The sequence below is a fragment of the Malaya genurostris genome, chromosome 3, assembly GCF_030247185.1.
Source record: "Malaya genurostris strain Urasoe2022 chromosome 3, Malgen_1.1, whole genome shotgun sequence".
Classification (NCBI taxonomy): Eukaryota; Metazoa; Arthropoda; class Insecta; order Diptera; family Culicidae; genus Malaya; species Malaya genurostris.
The window spans coordinates 81886942-81906779 of record NC_080572.1 but is presented as its reverse complement, the minus strand read 5'-3'; the positions used below and the strand labels follow the sequence as shown (position 1 = coordinate 81906779).

Sequence of the window (19838 nt, the reverse complement as noted above, 5' to 3'; positions counted from 1 at the left end):
GTTCCCAAAGCTCAAACTAAATTAAATTCTCTTATCATCGATGACAATCTTCAACTGCTCATTCGGTTGAAGAATGTTCGTCGACGCCAATATCAACGTTCTCGTGATCCTGCTATGAAAAACATAGTTAAGGATTTACAAAAAGAAATTAAACATAGATTTACTCTTTTGCGAAATGAAAATTTCGCTAAAGAAGTTGAACAAATTAAACCATATTCTAAACCTTTCTGGAAACTTTCTAAGGTTCTGAAGAAACCTCAGAAACCATTTCCTGCTTTCAAGGAAGGAAATCAAATACTTCTTTCAAATGGCGAAAAAGCTCAAAAACTTGCTCAGCAGTTCGAGAGTGTACACAATTTTAATTTGAACGATGTGAGTCCTATTGAAAATGAAGTCTCACTGAAATATGAGCATATTTCAACCCAAGTGTTATCACTAGATGACATTATTGAGACGAATTTTGACGAAATTAAATCAATTATTAGGAAACTCAAAAACATGAAGGCTCCTGGTAATGATGGAATTTTTAATATTCTTATTATAAATCTTCCCGATGATGCCTTGAGACTTCTGGTTAAAATTTTCAACAAGTGTTTTTCATTAGCTTACTTCCCAAAAAGATGGAAAAACGCTAAAGTAATTCCTATCCTGAAACCTGATAAAAATCCAGCAGAAACATCAAGTTATCGACCAATTAGCTTACTTTCTTCTATCGGTAAACTTTTTGAAAAAATTATCTTGTTGAGAATGATATAAATGAGAATTCAATTTTTCTACCAGAACAGTTTGGATTTCATCATGAACATTCAACTACTCATCAACTTGTCAGAGTAACGAACATGATAAAATCAAATAAATCTTCTGGGTTATCAACTGGAGTTGCTCTTCTAGACATAGAAAAAGCATTCGACAGTGTTTGGCACAAAGGTTTGATAGCAAAAATGTTTGATTTCCAGTTTCCTATTTATTTGATCAAAATGATTCAAAATTATTTAACTGATCGTACTCTTCAGGTTAGCTATCAGAATTGTAAATCTGAATTGCTACCCGTACGAGCCGGTGTTCCGCAGGGTTCGAGCGTAGCTCCAATCTTGTATAATATTTTCACTTCTGATCTTCCAAATCTACCCGTTGGTTGTCAGAAATCGCTATTCAGTGACGACACAAGTCTGTTAGCCACAGGTAGAAATCTAAGAGTGATCTGCAGTCGCCTACAAAGGAGTTTAAATATTTTCAGTGATTATCTGTCAAAATGGAAAATTAAACCAAATGCAGCAAAAACGCAATTAATTTTCTTTCCTCATAAGCCAAGAGCTTCTTTTCTTAAACCAAACAATAATCACATTCTCAAATTGAATGGCTTGGAATTGTCATGGTCTAATCAAGCTCAATACTTAGGTTTAACGTATGACAAAAAAACTCACTTTCAAGGATCACATTGAAGGAATCCAGGCAGAGTGTAATAAATATATTAAATGTTTATATCCTCTTATAAACAGAAATTCTAAGCTCTGTCTAAAAACAAATTGTTAATTTATAAACAAATTTTCAGACCAGCCATGCTTTATGCAGTACCAATTTGGTCAAGTTGTTGTTCCACCAGGAAGAAAACGCTTCAAAGGATTCAGAATAAAATACTGGAAATGATTTTGAAGCATCCTCCCTGGTTTAGTACAAATGAGTTACACAGACTAAAGGCACAAATCTCCAAATATCAAGGGGAACGTGCCATTTGAGCCAATTTGTTCTGATTCCTGATACACAGACTCACAAATATAGAACCATTAGATGTAAAATAAAAACCATCACAAATCATGTTATGCAGCTGATTAAAAAATATTAGCCATGTCATGCCATTTAGCTTGAATAACGTACGCAGAAGTAACAGGAGCTCAGACTACCGCTATGCCAATTCAAACGCGCCATTCAAACACGGCGCCTACTGTGTGTTCGTAACTGGCTGACAATACTGCGCTCCTAACCTGATTTGAATAATTCCAAAATTCATCAGTGTTGGCTAACTAATCAAAAAAATGTTTTCTGATCTAAGCTATCTAGAAACTAATATCCGACCTGCTTGAGCTCAAGTGCGATTCTGATGAAACAACGAAATTAACGTTCGCAGCCAGCAGAACCATAAACCCAACACATGTTCCCTTGAGTTGCTGCCATACGCTATCTGAATGGCGCAATTGAGGTTCTTGAATTTACTGCTACTCGCGCAGCACATATCTATCATTTTGTTTATTATAAAACAACGCTATAAATAAACTTTCGGCTAATAATTGTCAGTAGATGTCCTATCTCGGTGGTAGAAGAAGTAAATGAGATAGCCGCCGGAATGAAATTCCTCACTCTTCAACGGACTATCGATGTTCAAATAATGTTAGTTTTGTGATTTGCTTTATGCAACTACAACTACAAACTAGCAAAACTAAACCGTATACTTTTTTACCTGAACCGATCAGCAAATTTTCTTAAAGAATCCATCCTTATTTATAAAGAAGCAAAGTCTTGGAATTACATTCCTTTGGTGGAATTTGGCCTTTCTGTTTCAACAGACTTCGCAACCGATTCTTAGCGTACAGAATCATTGCATGACTAGTACTACGATCCTACTGACACTAAGAATCCTTCCAAGTCGCGTCCTATCCCCGGTAACCAATAAGCACATACTAATGCCGTATTACGACAGCAAATAATCGCTAATTGGCATTTCAATCGCACGTGAGACTGAATTAAGGCCGACTTTGGCACAATATACGACTATTCATAGACAATGCTTATTTATGGCATTCTGAAAGCTGAATTCTGATTGATTTACGGCAGATGAGCTTTCAGATTGCAGATATAGAGCTTTAAGCAATTTTGTTGCTCATAAAAGGCTAATGTAATGCTATTATTAGTGCTTACTGGTTACCTGGGATGCATTGAACCGCCAAGCCGGGACAGCCTTGTTTATGGTTAGCCCTAATCTTTGCCTAGGGCATATAACCGTTTTCAATGTTCTGTATGTTTCGTCTTCGATTTCGAGTGTAAAGCAGTTCATTTTGGTCTGCTTTCAAAAGTTGACTCTGGCTGCTACGAACATTGACCAGTAACAGCTGATGTCGATATTTTCAAGAGGTTAGACATCTGTCATTAATATTCAGTTCATATTACTTCGAGATTTTTACAAAAAAAACTTCAGTTTTGCAATGACTGAGCGGAAACATATTTTGGAGAAGCCAAATGAATGAAAAACTATCAGGAATCAGGAATCAGAACAAATTGGCTCAAATGGCACGTTCCCCTTGATATTTGGAGATTTGTGCCTTGCCATCAATTTGTTTTTAGCATCATTTTCCCGATATATAAGAGGGAAGGATTGAAAGGAAATGGTAAGGGTTGGACTAGGAGGATGGGAAAAATTGACGACACAAAAACACATAAAAGCAGAAGTAAATTCTGCACCCCTAAGGGATGCTGAACAATCTGCTGAGGATCACATTTAGTGGAAGCAGAAGGAAATTCTGAACCTCTACGAGGTCCCGAACAGTCTGCTGTTAATAAAACCTCCAACCCCCGAGAGGATTTAGAGATCTTACAAAAGCGACACCATTCTGCACTCCCGGAAGAATGCAGAACGACTCGCAGTATGTACGAGCAGAAGTAAATGCGGTACCCCCCAGAGGATGCCAAACAATCTGCCAAACCCTATTTAAGGTGAATACAGAAGGGATTCATTCACTCCAGGAAGAACGATGAACCCTTCTGACTATAGCTCCTTACCACATTGGGTGAGAAACGAGAGAATATCCTTCAATTTTAGCTCCGCATACACAGACTCAACCATGTATGGAGAACCAAAAACCCGGATACGTAGCTGCGTCAATGCGGGACAGTTACATATCAGATGATATGAAGTACCATAATCGCATTCACACAAATCACACGAATAATACTCAGCACGTTGAATAGTAGCCATGTGATAATTGAGTTTGCAATGTCCAGTCAGAGCTCTGACCAGAATACTGCAATGTTGCTTGGAGAAATGCAGTAGACACTTTGACATTTTCAGATTTAAATCTGGTAGAAATGCTTTTGTCTGAGCGCAAGTTTGCAAGCTGCGCCAGTAGCTGGCATGTTTGGATGCAGCCCAAGAACGTATCTTGTGCTTTATCCAACTAGTTGAAAGTGGTAAAGCTGGTTCAGGACCAACGAAATCATTCGTTGCACCAGCTCTAGCCAACTCATCAGCCCATTCATTTCCAGTAATACCAGAATGGCCGGGTACCCATATGAAGTAAACAACATTTGAAATGCTGAGGTCTTCAATTTGAGTTCGACATGCGATCACTAGATTCGACCGTGAGTCATTCGAACTGAGTGCTTTTAAGGCTGCCTGACTGTCGGAACAAAAATAAATACGTTTACCACAGATCCTCTGCTGAAGTGCCGATTGTACTCCACACAGAATTGCGTAGATTTCTGCTTGGAACACAGTACAGCATCTACCAAGTGAATGAGACTGCTCCAGCCTATTTCACGACAGTAGATACCAGCACCAGCACGACCATTCAACAGAGAACCGTCCGTAAAACAAACTATGTGTTCATCAAGTTGTCGTTCCAGACAACCAGACAATCATTCCTAACGAAGAGGATAGCTCACATTGAATGTTTTAAAAGGAAAACTGCATGTGAGAGTTAGGTCACTAGGAGCGAGTAAATACTCATCCCACGGAACCATTTGAGCCCACAAGCGAGTGTGACTGGTAGCATATTCTAATGGGTTACTGTTCCAAAGCCCTGTAACCCTAAGACGGTATGCACAAGATAATGCTTCTTGTTTTAGGAACACATGTAGTGGTTTAATGCACAGTAGCGCCTCTAGAGCAGCAGTAGGAGTTGTCGTGAATGCTCCTGTCATCGCCATTAGGACCATCCTTTGGAGATGATTTAGCTTTGACTGAACTGTCGCGACTTCTCCTTTCTGCCACCATACAAGACATCCATATGCTAAAATAGGTCTAACGATAGTTGTGTAGATCCAATGAATATATCTGGGTTTGAGTCCCCATGATTTTCCAAAAGCTCGTCTGCATTGGCCGAAAGCCATGCAAGCTCTTTTAATCCTGAAATCAATGTGAGCAAACCAATTCAGTTTTGAGTCAAGAATAACCCCGACGTATTTAACTTGATCGACCACAGTGACCCCTGAACCAAAGAACTGCAACGGACGAGCTCCTGTAATTATCCTACGATGAGTGAAAAGCACCATTCAAGAGGTTAGACATCTGTCATTAATATTCAGTTCATATTACTTCGAGATTTTTACAAAAAAAACTTCAGTTTTGCAATGACTGAGCGGAAACATATTTTGGAGAAGCCAAATGAATGAAAAACTAACAGAAAAGATGATTTTTTGGAAAAAGATACACTCAGAGACAGGACTCGAACCTGCGTTCTTATGCATTCCGTGCATACGAGCTACCATTTCGCCACTCTGAATCTTGTTTTAGTCACTCTACAACGCCAGACAGACATAGTAGAACGTACATCGAACATGGTCTACATCCTGGCCGTCACCCGACCGATACCTTATAGCCAAACATCTTCTCTGTCCATCAAACACTAGTCTTCTCGCTTTATACCTATTTCTCCGATCAAGCATTGAGTAGGAGAGTGTATTTATAATCGCTTGTCACCTTCTTTAATGGTGCCAGTCGCTGGCACTATCCAATCTAATCTATTCTGATTGTTTCTATCTTTGTCGATGTCACGTTACGTTTCCTTTTGCCCCATTGCATTGCTTCTTACTATACCGGAGAAACCTTTTAATATCACAAGATAATAGATTATCAAGACTAAAGGAATAATAATAAGAATAATAATAATAATAATTACAACAACAATAATAATAATAATGATAATAATAATAATAATAATAATAAAAGTGATAGTAAAAATCGTATTGCATTTTACTTACCAAAAGTTAGGTAATTATATAAAATACCTATTTTTCTTCATTTTCTTGAGAGCATTCTAGGGTCTTTTTCTTAGTCTTAAATCTTCGATGATAATCCTTTATTTCAACAGGCTCGGTTTTCGTTGAGAAAATAAAATTAAATAAAATAAAATCAGGTGTTAGTAAGCTTGTTAAATTATATAATGTAAGGATGTGCATTTAACACTAGAATGACCAGGAAAGTCACAAAATGTAAACAATGGAAGGATTACTTAAAATTCTGTGCACTTTTTTAATTCTTTATTCAACGATATATGCACTAAGACATACTGCACCAGCTTTTATTTACTCTGTCACAGCTTTTATTATTGACTTTCTCTCTTTCAATCATTTTGACTGCTTTTGAGCAATTTAGGTCTATACTAAGTTTTGGGCCTTCTAGTGTTGAGCACGCATCCAGGAAACAAGAACTACATGTATTTCGTGAAGAAATACTAGGTGTGATTGGATGAAATGGTCCACGTGAACCGTTCTCTTCCAGAAACACACATCTCACACTCATAGTTAGAAGGTGACATCTGTGTCCAAGTTGGAGAAATTTAGGTACATTCAAACCTTTCCCGATTTGAGCGTGTATTTACACGCGATCAAACAGTTTCGCCGTCATTGCAATTTGTAAACATTACCGATACCGAACCGGATCGGAAAGGTTTGAGAGTTCCTTAACGGTTCATAAGATGTCAATTTACTCCTATTCCTGATAACACTAGTCCTCCTTTTTGCATTAAATTCACCAAGCTCAGGACGAATATGATATATTAATATTCAGAGATGGCATTTCACCAGAGAGATACACGCTAGAGTCAGATTTTTGCCACACCGAGGATGAAAAAAACGAAGCACCGCACAAAGCGGAAAGCGCACTTCTTCTCAGTGTCGAATAGACAGCATTTGAGTGTGTGCTTGTGGTTAAAGCAGCTGGCGCGAGTGAAACACATTCTCTTCGCATGAATCGCTCACACGCGCTCTCGTCTAAATACACCCAAGTGACCACTGGCGCGTGATGTTGAGCGAACACTTCTGTGAACTTCAATTAATAGAGAGTAGATCTGGCCTTGCTATGAAAAATTTGCAAGGAAAGCCGAAAATTTTACGATAAATTGTTTTATTTTGCTGATTTTGCGTGTCCACGCTTCATCTACGCGAACCATAGAGCAGAGTGCTCACCGGCGTGTACACCTCTGTGAAAGTATCTGCATCCACCTCAGAGAATTTATTAGCTAATGCTCTAGCACTTTGGTGCGATTCAGTGGAAGAGGTAAAAGGAAATAAACAAACGCACTCATGATGCGTGTACACTTTACACCACAGTGGTGTATAAATGTGAAAGAGAAGAGCTCTCGTTGAAGTTGTCAGTGCGAGGGGAGAAATTTTGCTTGCTCTTCGTCACACAGAGGAGATAGACATCTCTGTTAATATTCATCCTAACTGGATCAAGATAATTCAAATTGGTGACCAATTCCAGGCATAAGAATTCTCGAAACCACCTAATGTCCTATTGTCATTTTCAAGCATTATTAGTCCTGTCCACTCCGTGATTGATCCAGACAACATAATAATTTTCATCTTTTACATTTATAAGCGAACGATCGATCTCGGTATGGGCCGACTTTGTCAATATGAAGTATAAATTGACTCCCACCCCCATCCGCCAAAGGGGGGTACGCGCCCTGTAGCTCATCATCCAAAGCATAGGGAGAATTTCACATGTTCTTGAATATAAATTTGTATGAAATGCGACGCTCCATTTATGTGCATCTTATGAGATGTAAACTCACAAGATTTTTTCGAACTGTGTATCTTTAAGTAAATACGACTGATGGTTTTGGATATGTATTTCCATAGTTGATATACACCGGAAGAGTGCACATTTTTTAATCAAAAATTTTCATGAATACGATACAAAATCAGAATTTTCCTGGAATTTACCCAAATAATCCTTTGGAATACTTGCAACTTCTTTACATGTTGGTATTTAATCTACATATATTACGTTGTCTCCAAAATCCATAAAAGCAAAACAAGCTGTTAAACCAAATTAAATCATTGCTTTGCTATTATAATAGTAAAATAATAGCAATGACAGTAAAATGCACTATCTCCATTTATTCCTGTTGGGGTCGAAATCCTTACCTTCTTACGATTTCATTTGTACTCCAATAAATAATTTCCCCAGCTTCTTCTGTTGAGGCCAGTGCTGTAGAACTTCATTCAATTCAACTGAAACCGAATGTGGCACACATTGTCGATCACTCTACTGCAGTAAACTTCACATTCTAACAAGCAACCTTCGCTGACGAAAACCACGAACAGCATTCAGTTCTTCATTCGTTGCTCCTTCAATCGAAACTCAGTCTAACCACCACCATCAGTTGATCTTTTGAAATAAAATATCTCCTACAATTGAATGAGAAAACGGCCTTCAAATGAGGTTCATGTAAACATTCGAATTGGTTCAAAATAATGGACGGAAGGTAAACCAGTCAAGATAACTGAAATATCAATTACAAAATAATTGAAGAAATTAACTGTTTCACACTTTCAGTTTTCATTTTGAATACTTTGGAACACATCTCAATACATTTCAAACCTTCGAAACCGATTCAAATTTGCTGATAATAATCGAAAACTCAAATAAGAACCACCTCCCTCTATTTATTATTCTTGCCGGGGAGAGTTTTGGTTATCGAATTGATGTCCATGTCTATTCATTCTAACTTGCTCACTACCGACAGCGAAGACAATGAAGCAGGTAGACTACTTGGCACTTGAAAAAAACTGAGTGACTATATTCGGTTGTTCAATAGACGATGAATTCTGGGTGCTTCATTTGCGTATGGCAACAAAATTTCATTTTCATCTAATGATCTTCGATTGAAATGAAATTTTACCGCACTGATTAAGGTACTCAACAATCTGCTTTCCCCCGGTGAACAACCAAATTGGTTAAAGCCGGGGTAAAATAAATGATGTATATAAAAACATACAATTTGCATTAAAGTCCATCCCCATTGGGCCGATCCGACCGATCCGAGCTATCCGGCAAAATATCTGTGTGTGTATGTGTGTATGTATGTATGTAACGTTTTTTTGCAGTAACTTTTCTCGGAGATGGCTAAACGATTTTCCCAAACTTAGATTCAAATGAAAAGTCTTGTGGTCTCATACAAAATTTCTGAATATTATTTGGATCCGACTTTCGGTTCCGGAGTTATGGGGTAAAATGTGCAAAAAAAATGTTCTAACTTTTCTCATAGATGGCGCGATCGATTTTCACAAATTTAGGTTCAAATTAAAGGTAATGTGGTCCCATACGAATTTCATCCGTGTTAGGAATTTTATACCATCACTGAAAAGGGCGAAAACCCGTAAAAAATTTCTAAATCAACTTCAATTCTTCTCAAACAAACAAACCGATTGCGCTAGTTTTTCAAGATTCAAAGACAATTATTTTGAAGAACACCACAGTATTATATCGTATTTTAGTGTATTATAGTATGATTGATATGAGAAAGGCACCATTACACCACTAGGTGGATTAAAACAGGTTTTTCTAAATAGCACGAAAACTGACGGGATTTTCAAAAAGGAGTAAGGGAGGAACTTGTGTACAATTTGTTTTTTTGACCCTTCCGCAAACTGGCTTGCATTTGACAGTTACATCGTCGTGTACCCGAACATTCTGCCTTGACAGCTGTTTTGTATGACGGTAGCATTTATCGTGCAGGTCAACAATTAGAAATGAAACGATGTAAGCTTCTTATTTTGAACAATTGAAGCTCGAATTGGCATACCTCCATTGATCCGTCTGAATGCCTCAATGCGAGACAAACGCAATCATTGAAACGAATGTCATTGGAATACCGTTCAAGTCTGCCAAGTTACAATATGCAGATTGACGTCACTACAATCGTCATTTATTCCAAGCAGCCTTGCGTACCAACACACGCTGAGTTTCGATTAAAAAAAAGCACGAGCAGTTTGTCACTTGTGCAAGCAAATACCGGAGATCGGAAAAATAAATTCACATTTCTGTCTACCGACACAAACTTACACATATTTGCTTCCACCAATACCGGTGCGAAATTTTCCGAATTCTTAGACAAAATATTATTAACTAATACATCAATGGATTCGTCCTACTGAAGCTTCGTCTGACCGTCATTTACTCACCTGTTTCATCAGTGGCAGTAACGTCTTTTCAATCGAAATGATTTTGATGTCCAGATTAAACTCCGCGGTCATACTACGACTGGGACCGCTGCTTCCACCTTCTGCCATGGTGCCGTTGAATAAACGATCTTCTCTCAAGTGATTACGATAAATGTGTAGGTGTGACACGCTTGATTTGCAAAGATAGCTCTATAACAAATGATTCAACTTTCACACAACCACTGTTTAATGATAATGATATTTCACAGGCGAACTAAGGCCACCTCACTGCCATGTGCGTACAATCACTTTGTAGGGCAATTATCACAACGCTCAACTTTTCCACGTACTACACACACTTTTTCCATTGTAGTTGACACTCGACACTTCCTTCCCACGAAATGCTTAAAATCACTTTTCAATCAAACTCCTTAGAAGGCCATCTTCCGTACAGACTACTGCCGTTGATCAACCTTATCAAACTTCCCGGGTACCCGGGTACATCCGACGGCTACAAACACTGGATAGACGGTCATGTCCCGATATAGACTCCACACTCGACATGACCTTTGACAGCAGCGAGAGAAAAAGGAAATGAGAAAACAAAAAACGATCACTCCACTGGACCACTAGATTAAAGAAGGAAAATCCCGGTGTAGGAGAGTCGATTGAAAATCCGACCGACGGCGCGAAAAAAATATTTTCCACTAATTTTACCGTACGGGATGGTACGGTAAATGGAAAATCTCGTTGAGCTGAGCTGAGCCGAATCGGACAACCGGCAGAGAATGGTCCCGATCGAGAGGGACACGGTGCAACGGCTGCTAGACGAACAGTCAGTGATCGGTCGAACAAGCGGCCGTCATCGCACTTTGCGCTGACTTATTTAATCTCGGCTGGTTGACTGACTGTGTGTTGGATTTGCTTCCTTTGAACTTGCATGGTACGTAGTTCAGGGGAGGTACGCGAATGTGTGAGATCTATTATCAAAAACTGCACTTTGAGTCATCGAACATGTTTTGAACCATTTTACTTTGGGATTTGGACACCTTCGAACACAATCAGTTCGATATACTAAAGGGGTCACTCTAGGCAACGCTAGAAAAAACCTGTTTTAATCCACCTAGTAGTGTATCAGGAATCAGGAATCAGAACAAATTGGCTCAAATGGCACGTTCCCCTTGATATTTGGAGATTTGTGCCTTGCCATCAATTTGTTTTTAGCATCATTTTCCCGATATATAAGAGGGAAGGATTGAAAGGAAATGGTAAGGGTTGGACTAGGAGGATGGGAAAAATTGACGACACAAAAACACATAAAAGCAGAAGTAAATTCTGCACCCCTAAGGGATGCCGAACAATCTGCTGAGGATCACATTTAGTGGAAGCAGAAGTAAATTCTGAACCTCTACGAGATCCCGAACAGTCTGCTGTTAATAAAACCTCCAACCCCCGAGAGGATTTAGAGATCTTACAAAAGCGACACCATTCTGAACTCCCGGAAGAATGCAGAACGATTCGCAGTATGTACGAGCAGAAGTAAATTCGGCACCCCCTAAAGGATGCCAAACAATCTGCTAAACCCTATTTAAGGTGAATACAGAAGGGATTCATTCACTCCAGGAAGAACGATGAACCCTTCTGACTATAGCTCCTTACCACATTGGGTGAGAAACGAGAGAATATCCTTCAATTTTAGCTCCGCATACACAGACTCAACCATGTATGGAGAACCAAAAACCCGGATACGTAGCTGCGTCAATGCGGGACAGTTATATATCAGATGATATGAAGTACCATAATCGCATTCACACAAATCACACGAATAATACTCAGCACGTTGAATAGTAGCCATGTGATAATTGAGTTTGCAATGTCCAGTCAGAGCTCTGACCAGAATACTGCAATGTTGCGTGGAGAAATGCAGTAGACACTTTGACATTTTCAGATTTAAATCTGGTAGAAATGCTTTTGTCTGAGCGCAAGTTTGCAAGCTGCGCCAGTAGCTGGCATGTTTGGATACAGCCCAAGAACGAATCTTGTGCTTTATCCAACTAGTTGAAAGTGGTAAAGCTGGTTCAGGACCAACGAAATCATTCGTTGCACCAGCTCTAGCCAACTCATCAGCCCATTCATTTCCAGTAATACCAGAATGGCCGGGTACCCATAAGAAGTAAACAGCATTTGAAATGCTGAGGTCTTCAATTTGAGTTCGACATGCGATCACTAGATTCGACCGTGAGTCATTCGAACTGAGTGCTTTTAAGGCTGCCTGACTGTCGGAACAAAAATAAATTCGTTTACCACAGATCCTCTGCTGAAGTGCCGATTGTACTCCACACAGAATCGCGAAGATTTCTGCTTGGAACACAGTACAGTATCTACCAAGTGAATGAGACTGCTCCAGCCTCATTTCACGACAGTAGACACCAGCACCAGCACGACCATTCAACAGAGAACCGTCCGTATAACAAACTATGTGTTCATCAAGTTGTCGTTCCAGACAACCAGACAACCATTCCTCACGAAGAGGATAGCTCACATGGAATGTTTTGAAAGGAAAACTGCATGTGAGAGTTAGGTCACTAGGAGCGAGTAAATACTCATCCCATGTAACCATTTGAGACCACAAGCGAGTGTGGCTGGTAGCATAATCTAATGGGTTACTGTTCCAAAGTCCTGTAACCTTAAGACGGTATGCACAAGATAATGCTTCTTGTTTTAGGAACACATGTAGTGGTTTAATGCACAGTAGCGCCTCTAGAGCAGCAGTAGGAGTTGTCGTGAATGCTCCTGTCATCGCCATTAGGACCATCCTTTGGAGATGATTTAGCTTTGACTGAACTGTCGCGACTTCTCCTTTCTGCCACCATACAAGACAACCATATGCTAAAATTGGTCTAACAATAGTTGTGTAGATCCAATGAATATATCTGGGTTTGAGTCCCCATGATTTTCCAAAAGCTCGTCTGCATTGGCCGAAAGCCATACAAGCTCTCTTAACCCTGAAGTCAATGTGAGCAGACCAATTCAGTTTTGAGTCAAGAATAACCCCGACGTATTTAACTTGATCGACCACAGTGACCTCTGAACCGAAGAACTGTAACGGACGAGCTCCTGTGATTATCCTACGATGAGTGAAAAGCACCATTGATGTTTTGCCCGGATTTACAGACAATCCAACCTGACAACACCATTGTTCAACAGATCGCAGGGCTTGCTGCATTAAATCAAAGAGTCATAAGTCGGAAATCCAAGGTTATTAAGTTTCCTTAACAAACCATCAGCGACTAGGTTCCATAAAAGTGGGGATAGTACACCACCTTGAGGAGACCCACAGACACTCAGCTTTCTAATCTCTGCTTGCCGAAGTGATGAACAAAGAAGTCGATTGCTAAGCATTGCGTGTATCCAATTTGTGATACTAGAAGGTATGCCATGACCACGGGCTGCTTCCAGAATTGAATTGAAAGACACGTTATCAAAGGCACCTTCAATATCTAGGAAAACTCCCAAGCAAGATTGCTTTTGTGAGAAAGCTTTTTCAATGTTGTACACAACATCATGTAACAGGGTTGTAGTGGACTTTCCATGCTGGTAAGCATGTTGCATTCCATGTAGCGGTTGCACGCCAAGACTAACATTCCTGATATAGTGATCGACTATGCGTTCCACTGTTTTAAGAAGAAATGAGCTAAGACTGATAGGCCTGAAACTCTTCGCTTCCTCATAAGTGTCGCGACCGCCTTTGGGAATAAATTTGACAATTATTTCCTGCCAGGCTCTTGGAATATATCCAGTCGCAAGACTAAAAGTAAGTATTTTCTTCAAAACATGTTTGAAATGTTCATACCCTTTCTGCAGTAACACTGGGAAAACTCCATACTTTCCAGGAGATTTGTACGGAGCAAAACTCTCAACTGCCCATTTGACCGATTCAATCGTCACAACGCTTCGAGCAAGGGCCCAAGAATCGTAACTACCTGAAAAAGTCTCGGGAAGAGCTGTCGGTGATGGATCCATCCATCCTGGAAAGTGAGTGTTAAAAAGGCAGTGAAGTACATCACTTTCATGTGTGTTCAAGTGTTCACCATCTGAAGTTCTTAAGAAACTGACATTAAAGTCCTTAGACTTCGAAAGTAACTTATTTAATCTGCTAGCCTCGTTGAGACTAGAGACATTTGTGCAGAGGCTTTTCCAACCACTTCGCTCAGACGATCGAAGAGCATTTTTGTAAGCCCTTCGAGCCAACACGAATGCCTCCGACCCGTCTCTGCGTCGGTGGTTCCAAGCTCTTCTGCATAGTTTCCTTAGTCTAGCAAGTTCAGCATTCCACCAAGGAGTTCCTCTAGTAGCTCGCACAATCCGAAGTGGACAAGCCTCTTCATATACTGCAACTATGAGTGAATTTGTCTCGTCGACAACATTTTCCAAATCAATTGGGGTTTCAATTGTTGGTTGGTACCCGTAAAATCTAGTCGCCAAGCCCTCTTCATAGAGGTCCCAGTTTGTAGATTTGGGATTACGATATGTGATAATATCAAATTTAACGTTTGAATGATCAAAGAATATGTACTTATGATCAGACAACGAAGGTTCGAGCTCATCGGAGACGAACCAATTCACCAACTCATGCGCAATTCTATCAGAGCAGAGAGTTACGTCCAAAACCTCCTCTCTTCCAGATCTCGCAAAAGTTGGGCGGTTTCCTGCATTGACTATGTGCAGGTTTGTACTGCTCACGAATTCCATCATATCAGAGCCTCTCGAATTTATATCTGTGCTGCCCCAAATGATATGGTGAGCATTTATGTCACTGCCGATTACAAGCGGTATATCACTCTTGCAGCAGTATGATACAACCTTTTTGAAGTCATCGCTTGGCGAAGGTTGGTTATGCGGTAAATATGCCGAACAATAGACATATTTCCTGTCTATGCCATCAATAGTCATACCAACTGTGACAGCACAAATATCCCGAGTTGTGAGCTCCGATATGAGAGAAACATCGAGAGCACTATTTGCAAGTATGCATGCTCGAGGCATTTCACGTGGATTAGTCATACCGATCTTGTTGAAGGCAACAAAAACTGGGTTTAACAATTTTCCAACGTAGAAGTTTCCCTTTTGGAAATATGATTCTTGAACCAAAGCTATAGAAGCTTTACCTTCTTGAAGAAGTCTGGATAGATTCATAGTTGCTGTACGTTTATGCTGAAGATTGATTTGTGCCACTCTAACCATTATAAATTAGAGTAACGAACATTCCACCTCCAGCACCAACCGTACAACAACTACAAGAAACCAAATATATTGGCTTATAATCGCCTATAGCGAACCATGTAAGGATTTTTTGAAATGTTATTATCATTTAAATCCCACGAGTTGCGAAGAAAGAAGTCGTCCACTGTGCCAGAGCTTCGCTTAACACAGTAAGGGAACACCCCAAGATATTCCGTTCACGACTGCATTGTTTAACCTCCTGCAGCCATTCAGCCATCGGCACGGAAATACACCTTGGCTTAGGAGTTCCTATTTTTGTGGCCTTTTACGACATGTAACAGGAAACCAGTGGATCAATTCTTGGTAAAAAATAATTCCGCCGGATGCCACACGGCTTACCTGTTTGGTGGACTTATACCACCGGTACAGGTGGACCGTAGCGTTATTCTTAGCCAGTTGGGAAACCGCTACCGACACTACACGGCTATCTAGGCTGCTCAGAGAGGGAAGTTGACATTGATGGTCAACTTCCATGGATGGCCGAGCAGCCGACTAATTTGGACACCTTCGAACATAATCAGTTCGATATACTAAAGGGGTCACTCTAGGCAACGCTAGAAAAAACCTGTTCTAATCCACCTAGTAGTGTAATGATGCCTTTCTCATGTGTAATATTATGGTATTCTATTCAAAATTTTTCTCTTCGATTTTTGAAATAAACCAAGGGATTGTTTGTGCATTAACTAGTATAACATACAGAAAGAAACAGTGCTTTGCTCACGTAGGTCATCCTTAAGAAAACGAAGTGGGTTCACTATTATATGCACCTCCGGCACCGGAACCCGTTAACCGGTATAATCGAAGTCGGGTCGTACGGCCACCAACTAACATGACGTACAAACTCTACTAGTTTTTATTCACATTTTATACAATTTTGCCATCGCACTCTAAACGACGATTTGAATATTTGTTATATCCGAAAATATGCAGTAATTTTTGCTAGGACCATAAAACCTTTCATTTGACCCTAAGATTGGGCATAACGGTTTTGAGTTCAGTTTACAACATTTTTTACGGTTCTTGTTCCGCCAGGTTTAGTGACGGTGTACAATATTCGACACGCAGTACCCTATAACTTCAAAAATTCAATATGGGACCGTGAGACCTTTCAGTTGAATTCAAGTGAGTGGAAATCGATCAAACCATCGCTGAGAAAAGTGAGTGAGATTCATTTTGGTATAAATGATCACTATTACCGGTGCTTCTGGAACCGGATACCGGGAACCAGGATAACCGAAATCGGTTTGTTTAGTTGCCTACTGACTATCGATTTGTGTTTAAGAAATTATTTACGTTTTTTGTTTCGCCGGTTTAAGTGTGTACAATTTTGAACACACTTTACCCTATAACTCCGGAAGCGGAAGTCGGATCCGGATGAAATTCAGGAATTTCGTATTTGACCATGAGACCTTTCATTTGAATCGAAGTTTTTCAAAATTGGTTAAGCCATCTCCGAGAAAACTTAGTGAGATTATTTGGCACTTTGACACATACACACTTACAAGTACACACACACAAGAACACACAAGAACACACAAACACAAACACACACACACACACACACACACACACACATACAGAGACATTGCTCAGCTCAATGAACTGAGTCACTTGGCCAATTTTTACTAGCCGGTTTTTTAAGTGATTCAATAACCTTTCTATATGAGAAAGGCAAAAATGATTAATTTTCTTCGACATATTGTACAGAAATATAGAAATGGCGGAAAAGATTTCGTTTGAAATATCTTTCGACAAAAATTTGAGATAATAATGAACATAATCGAAGATATTAAGATAGCTTACGAACCAAATCCCAAAGAACGTAAATTGTTTTTACGTACCTGCCTCGTAGAAAGAGGTTTTCGCATAAAATGAAAATGATTTCCTACTCCTTAGGGGCTGGGGTCCACTAGTAAATTTATAGTTGTACCTTTCATATTTCTCCGGAGAGGACCAGCCTAGATGTCTTGTGAAATCCGGCGAAAAATAAAACTGTACAAAGAAGAGATCCACTGGCCCAAGTAGCAAACGTAACTTATTGAACTTTCAAGATGTAGGGTATCGGCTCCCTGTTTCATCTGAGCTCTGATTTCCATCTCATCTCTTCATCTCATTAATTTGAACATGAATAATATTTTACAACCTACCTGAACCAATATGTGAAATGTTTAATAATGATTATAAAAGCTGTTGTCACATTTTCCCATTGAAAGAAATGGTTTTAAATTCTTCGGTGATCGTTTTTTTTTTTCATTTAAAATAAACTCACTTTTCAATTTAGGACACATTTTCGTCTCAAGATTTACAGTTCGTCTTGTTTCTGAATATCTACTAATCGATTCGTCTCAAAACATGATCAATATTTCGCACAATTACACTACCATTGAATGCTCGATGACTTCATAATTAGTAATGTTCACTTGCCACTTGTTTAGTTAACGATTAAAAACTTCAAAGATTACCCGACAAGCAATAAAAGTCCTTAAAAATATGAGATGAAGGTTTTTCACTTAGTTCACTTGATTGCGCTTTGTTTTCATCTTATTGGGTTCGCAAAGTTTCCAAGTTATCTTATAATATTACAAAACAAAAATTATCATCAAAAAGAATGTTTTTGGTATCCGTGACATTAGTTTAATTATATTATTGATATTAATATTTCAATAAAACTGTTTCGGCTTCGAATATTACCAGAACGAGCGTGTTAAATACTATTGAAATAACCATTGTGGCAAATCTAGTAGCACTGGTTTCATTCCGCTATACGTCAACATAACGCTGTGAAGTGTGTGTGTTTCATCGGTTGTGCCCAGAGATGCGAGATATTTTCATAGAAAATGTTTTGCCTTTCTCATATAGAAAGGCTAAGCAATCACTGTGAAAATCGACTTTCGAACGGAGCCTCGGAGACCCATAGTGTAATATACCATTCGACTCAGCTCGACGAACTGAGCAAATGTCTGTGTGTGTGTATGTGTCCGTGTGTGTATGTGTGTGTGTATGTAACAAAAATATGCACTCACTTTTCTCAGAGATGGCTGAACCGATTTTCACAAACAAAGATTCAAATGAAAGGTCTCATAGTCCCATAGCCTGCTATTGAATTTCATTCCGATCCGACTTACGGTTCCGGAGATATAGGATGATATGTACCAAAAAAGTGAAAAAAATATGCACTCACTTTTTTCAGAGATGGCTGAACCGATTTTCACAAACTAAGATTCAAATAAAAGGTATTATGGTCCCATAGCTTGCTATTGAATTTCATTTGAATGTGACTTCCGGTTCCGGAGTTATATGGTAATATGTGAAAATTTGAGAAAAAGTTTACACTCAATTATCTCTGGAACAACTCAACCGATTTTTGAAAACTAAAATTCAAATGAAAGGTCTTATAATATCCTAAAAATTTGTGGAACATTTTATCAGGATCCGACTTCCGGTTTCGGAACTAAAGCGTGATAAGTGGGAAATTACCAATTTTATAAGTATTTTTTCACGAACGATGGTTAAAAACAGGTACAAATTCCTTCAAACTGCCTGATAAATTCTTCTAGTTTGCAGAGTTTGTTAGTTTGTGGGCATGAAAACTTAATTCGGCACTACTGGTCCCCTCTTTTCCTGTTCCGAGAGCACCGAAAGTGGAGAAGAAAAACATCTAAAACTAAATTCACTTCGATTTCTCTGCGATGTTCGAACAGATTTTCACAAATCTTGATTTGAATTAAAGTTCATACTGTCTTTAAAGCTACTGTGAAATTTCATCCGGATCCGATTTCCGGTTCCGCAGTTGCAGGGCGATGAGTGTCAAATTCTATTTCGTACACGTTGTGTAGTGATGTCAATAATAATAAAATAATAATAATAGTTATAGTAATAATAATAATAATAATAATAATAATAATAATAATAATAATAATAATAATAATAATAATAATAATAATAATAATAATAATAATAATAATAATAATAATAATAATAATAATAATAATAATAATAATAATAATAATAATAATAATAATAATAATAATAATAATAAAAATAATTTAACTACGTTCAAAACTGTTCCAATTTGTAGATCATATTTGTTGGTAGTAAACTCGGAAGAATTAGAAATAGTGATAAAAAACTGCAAAAAGGATCTCACTGACTTTTCTTGGAGATGGCCAAATCGATTTTCACAAACTGATAGGTTCAAAAGAAAAGTCTTACAGTTTCATACGGAATTCTTTAATTTTTTGTGGATACTCCATTCGGTTCCGAAAGTACAGGTTAAACAAAATTTGTAGAGTTTGTGAGATTAGGTCGGAACAGATTTTCATATTACTATTCAATAAACAGTTGTTTTTGCGAATTTCGCGGTTATATTTATGATGTAATGAGTAATATGAGAA

The 19838-nt window shown here is 38.7% G+C and overlaps 1 protein-coding gene across 1 annotated transcript in view; it reads right to left on the bottom strand.

Annotated features, from left to right (window-relative positions):
• LOC131438511 (alpha-catulin) overlaps nucleotides 1-10873 on the bottom strand; it is a 475173-nt gene extending 464300 nt beyond the window's left edge. Inside the window, exon 1 of the mRNA XM_058608599.1 lies at nucleotides 10183-10873. Coding sequence (XP_058464582.1) covers nucleotides 10183-10290 — 108 coding nt within the window. The 5' untranslated portion in view covers nucleotides 10291-10873. The remainder of the gene's footprint in view (nucleotides 1-10182) is intronic.
• Between the last annotated feature and the right edge of the window lie 8965 nt (nucleotides 10874-19838).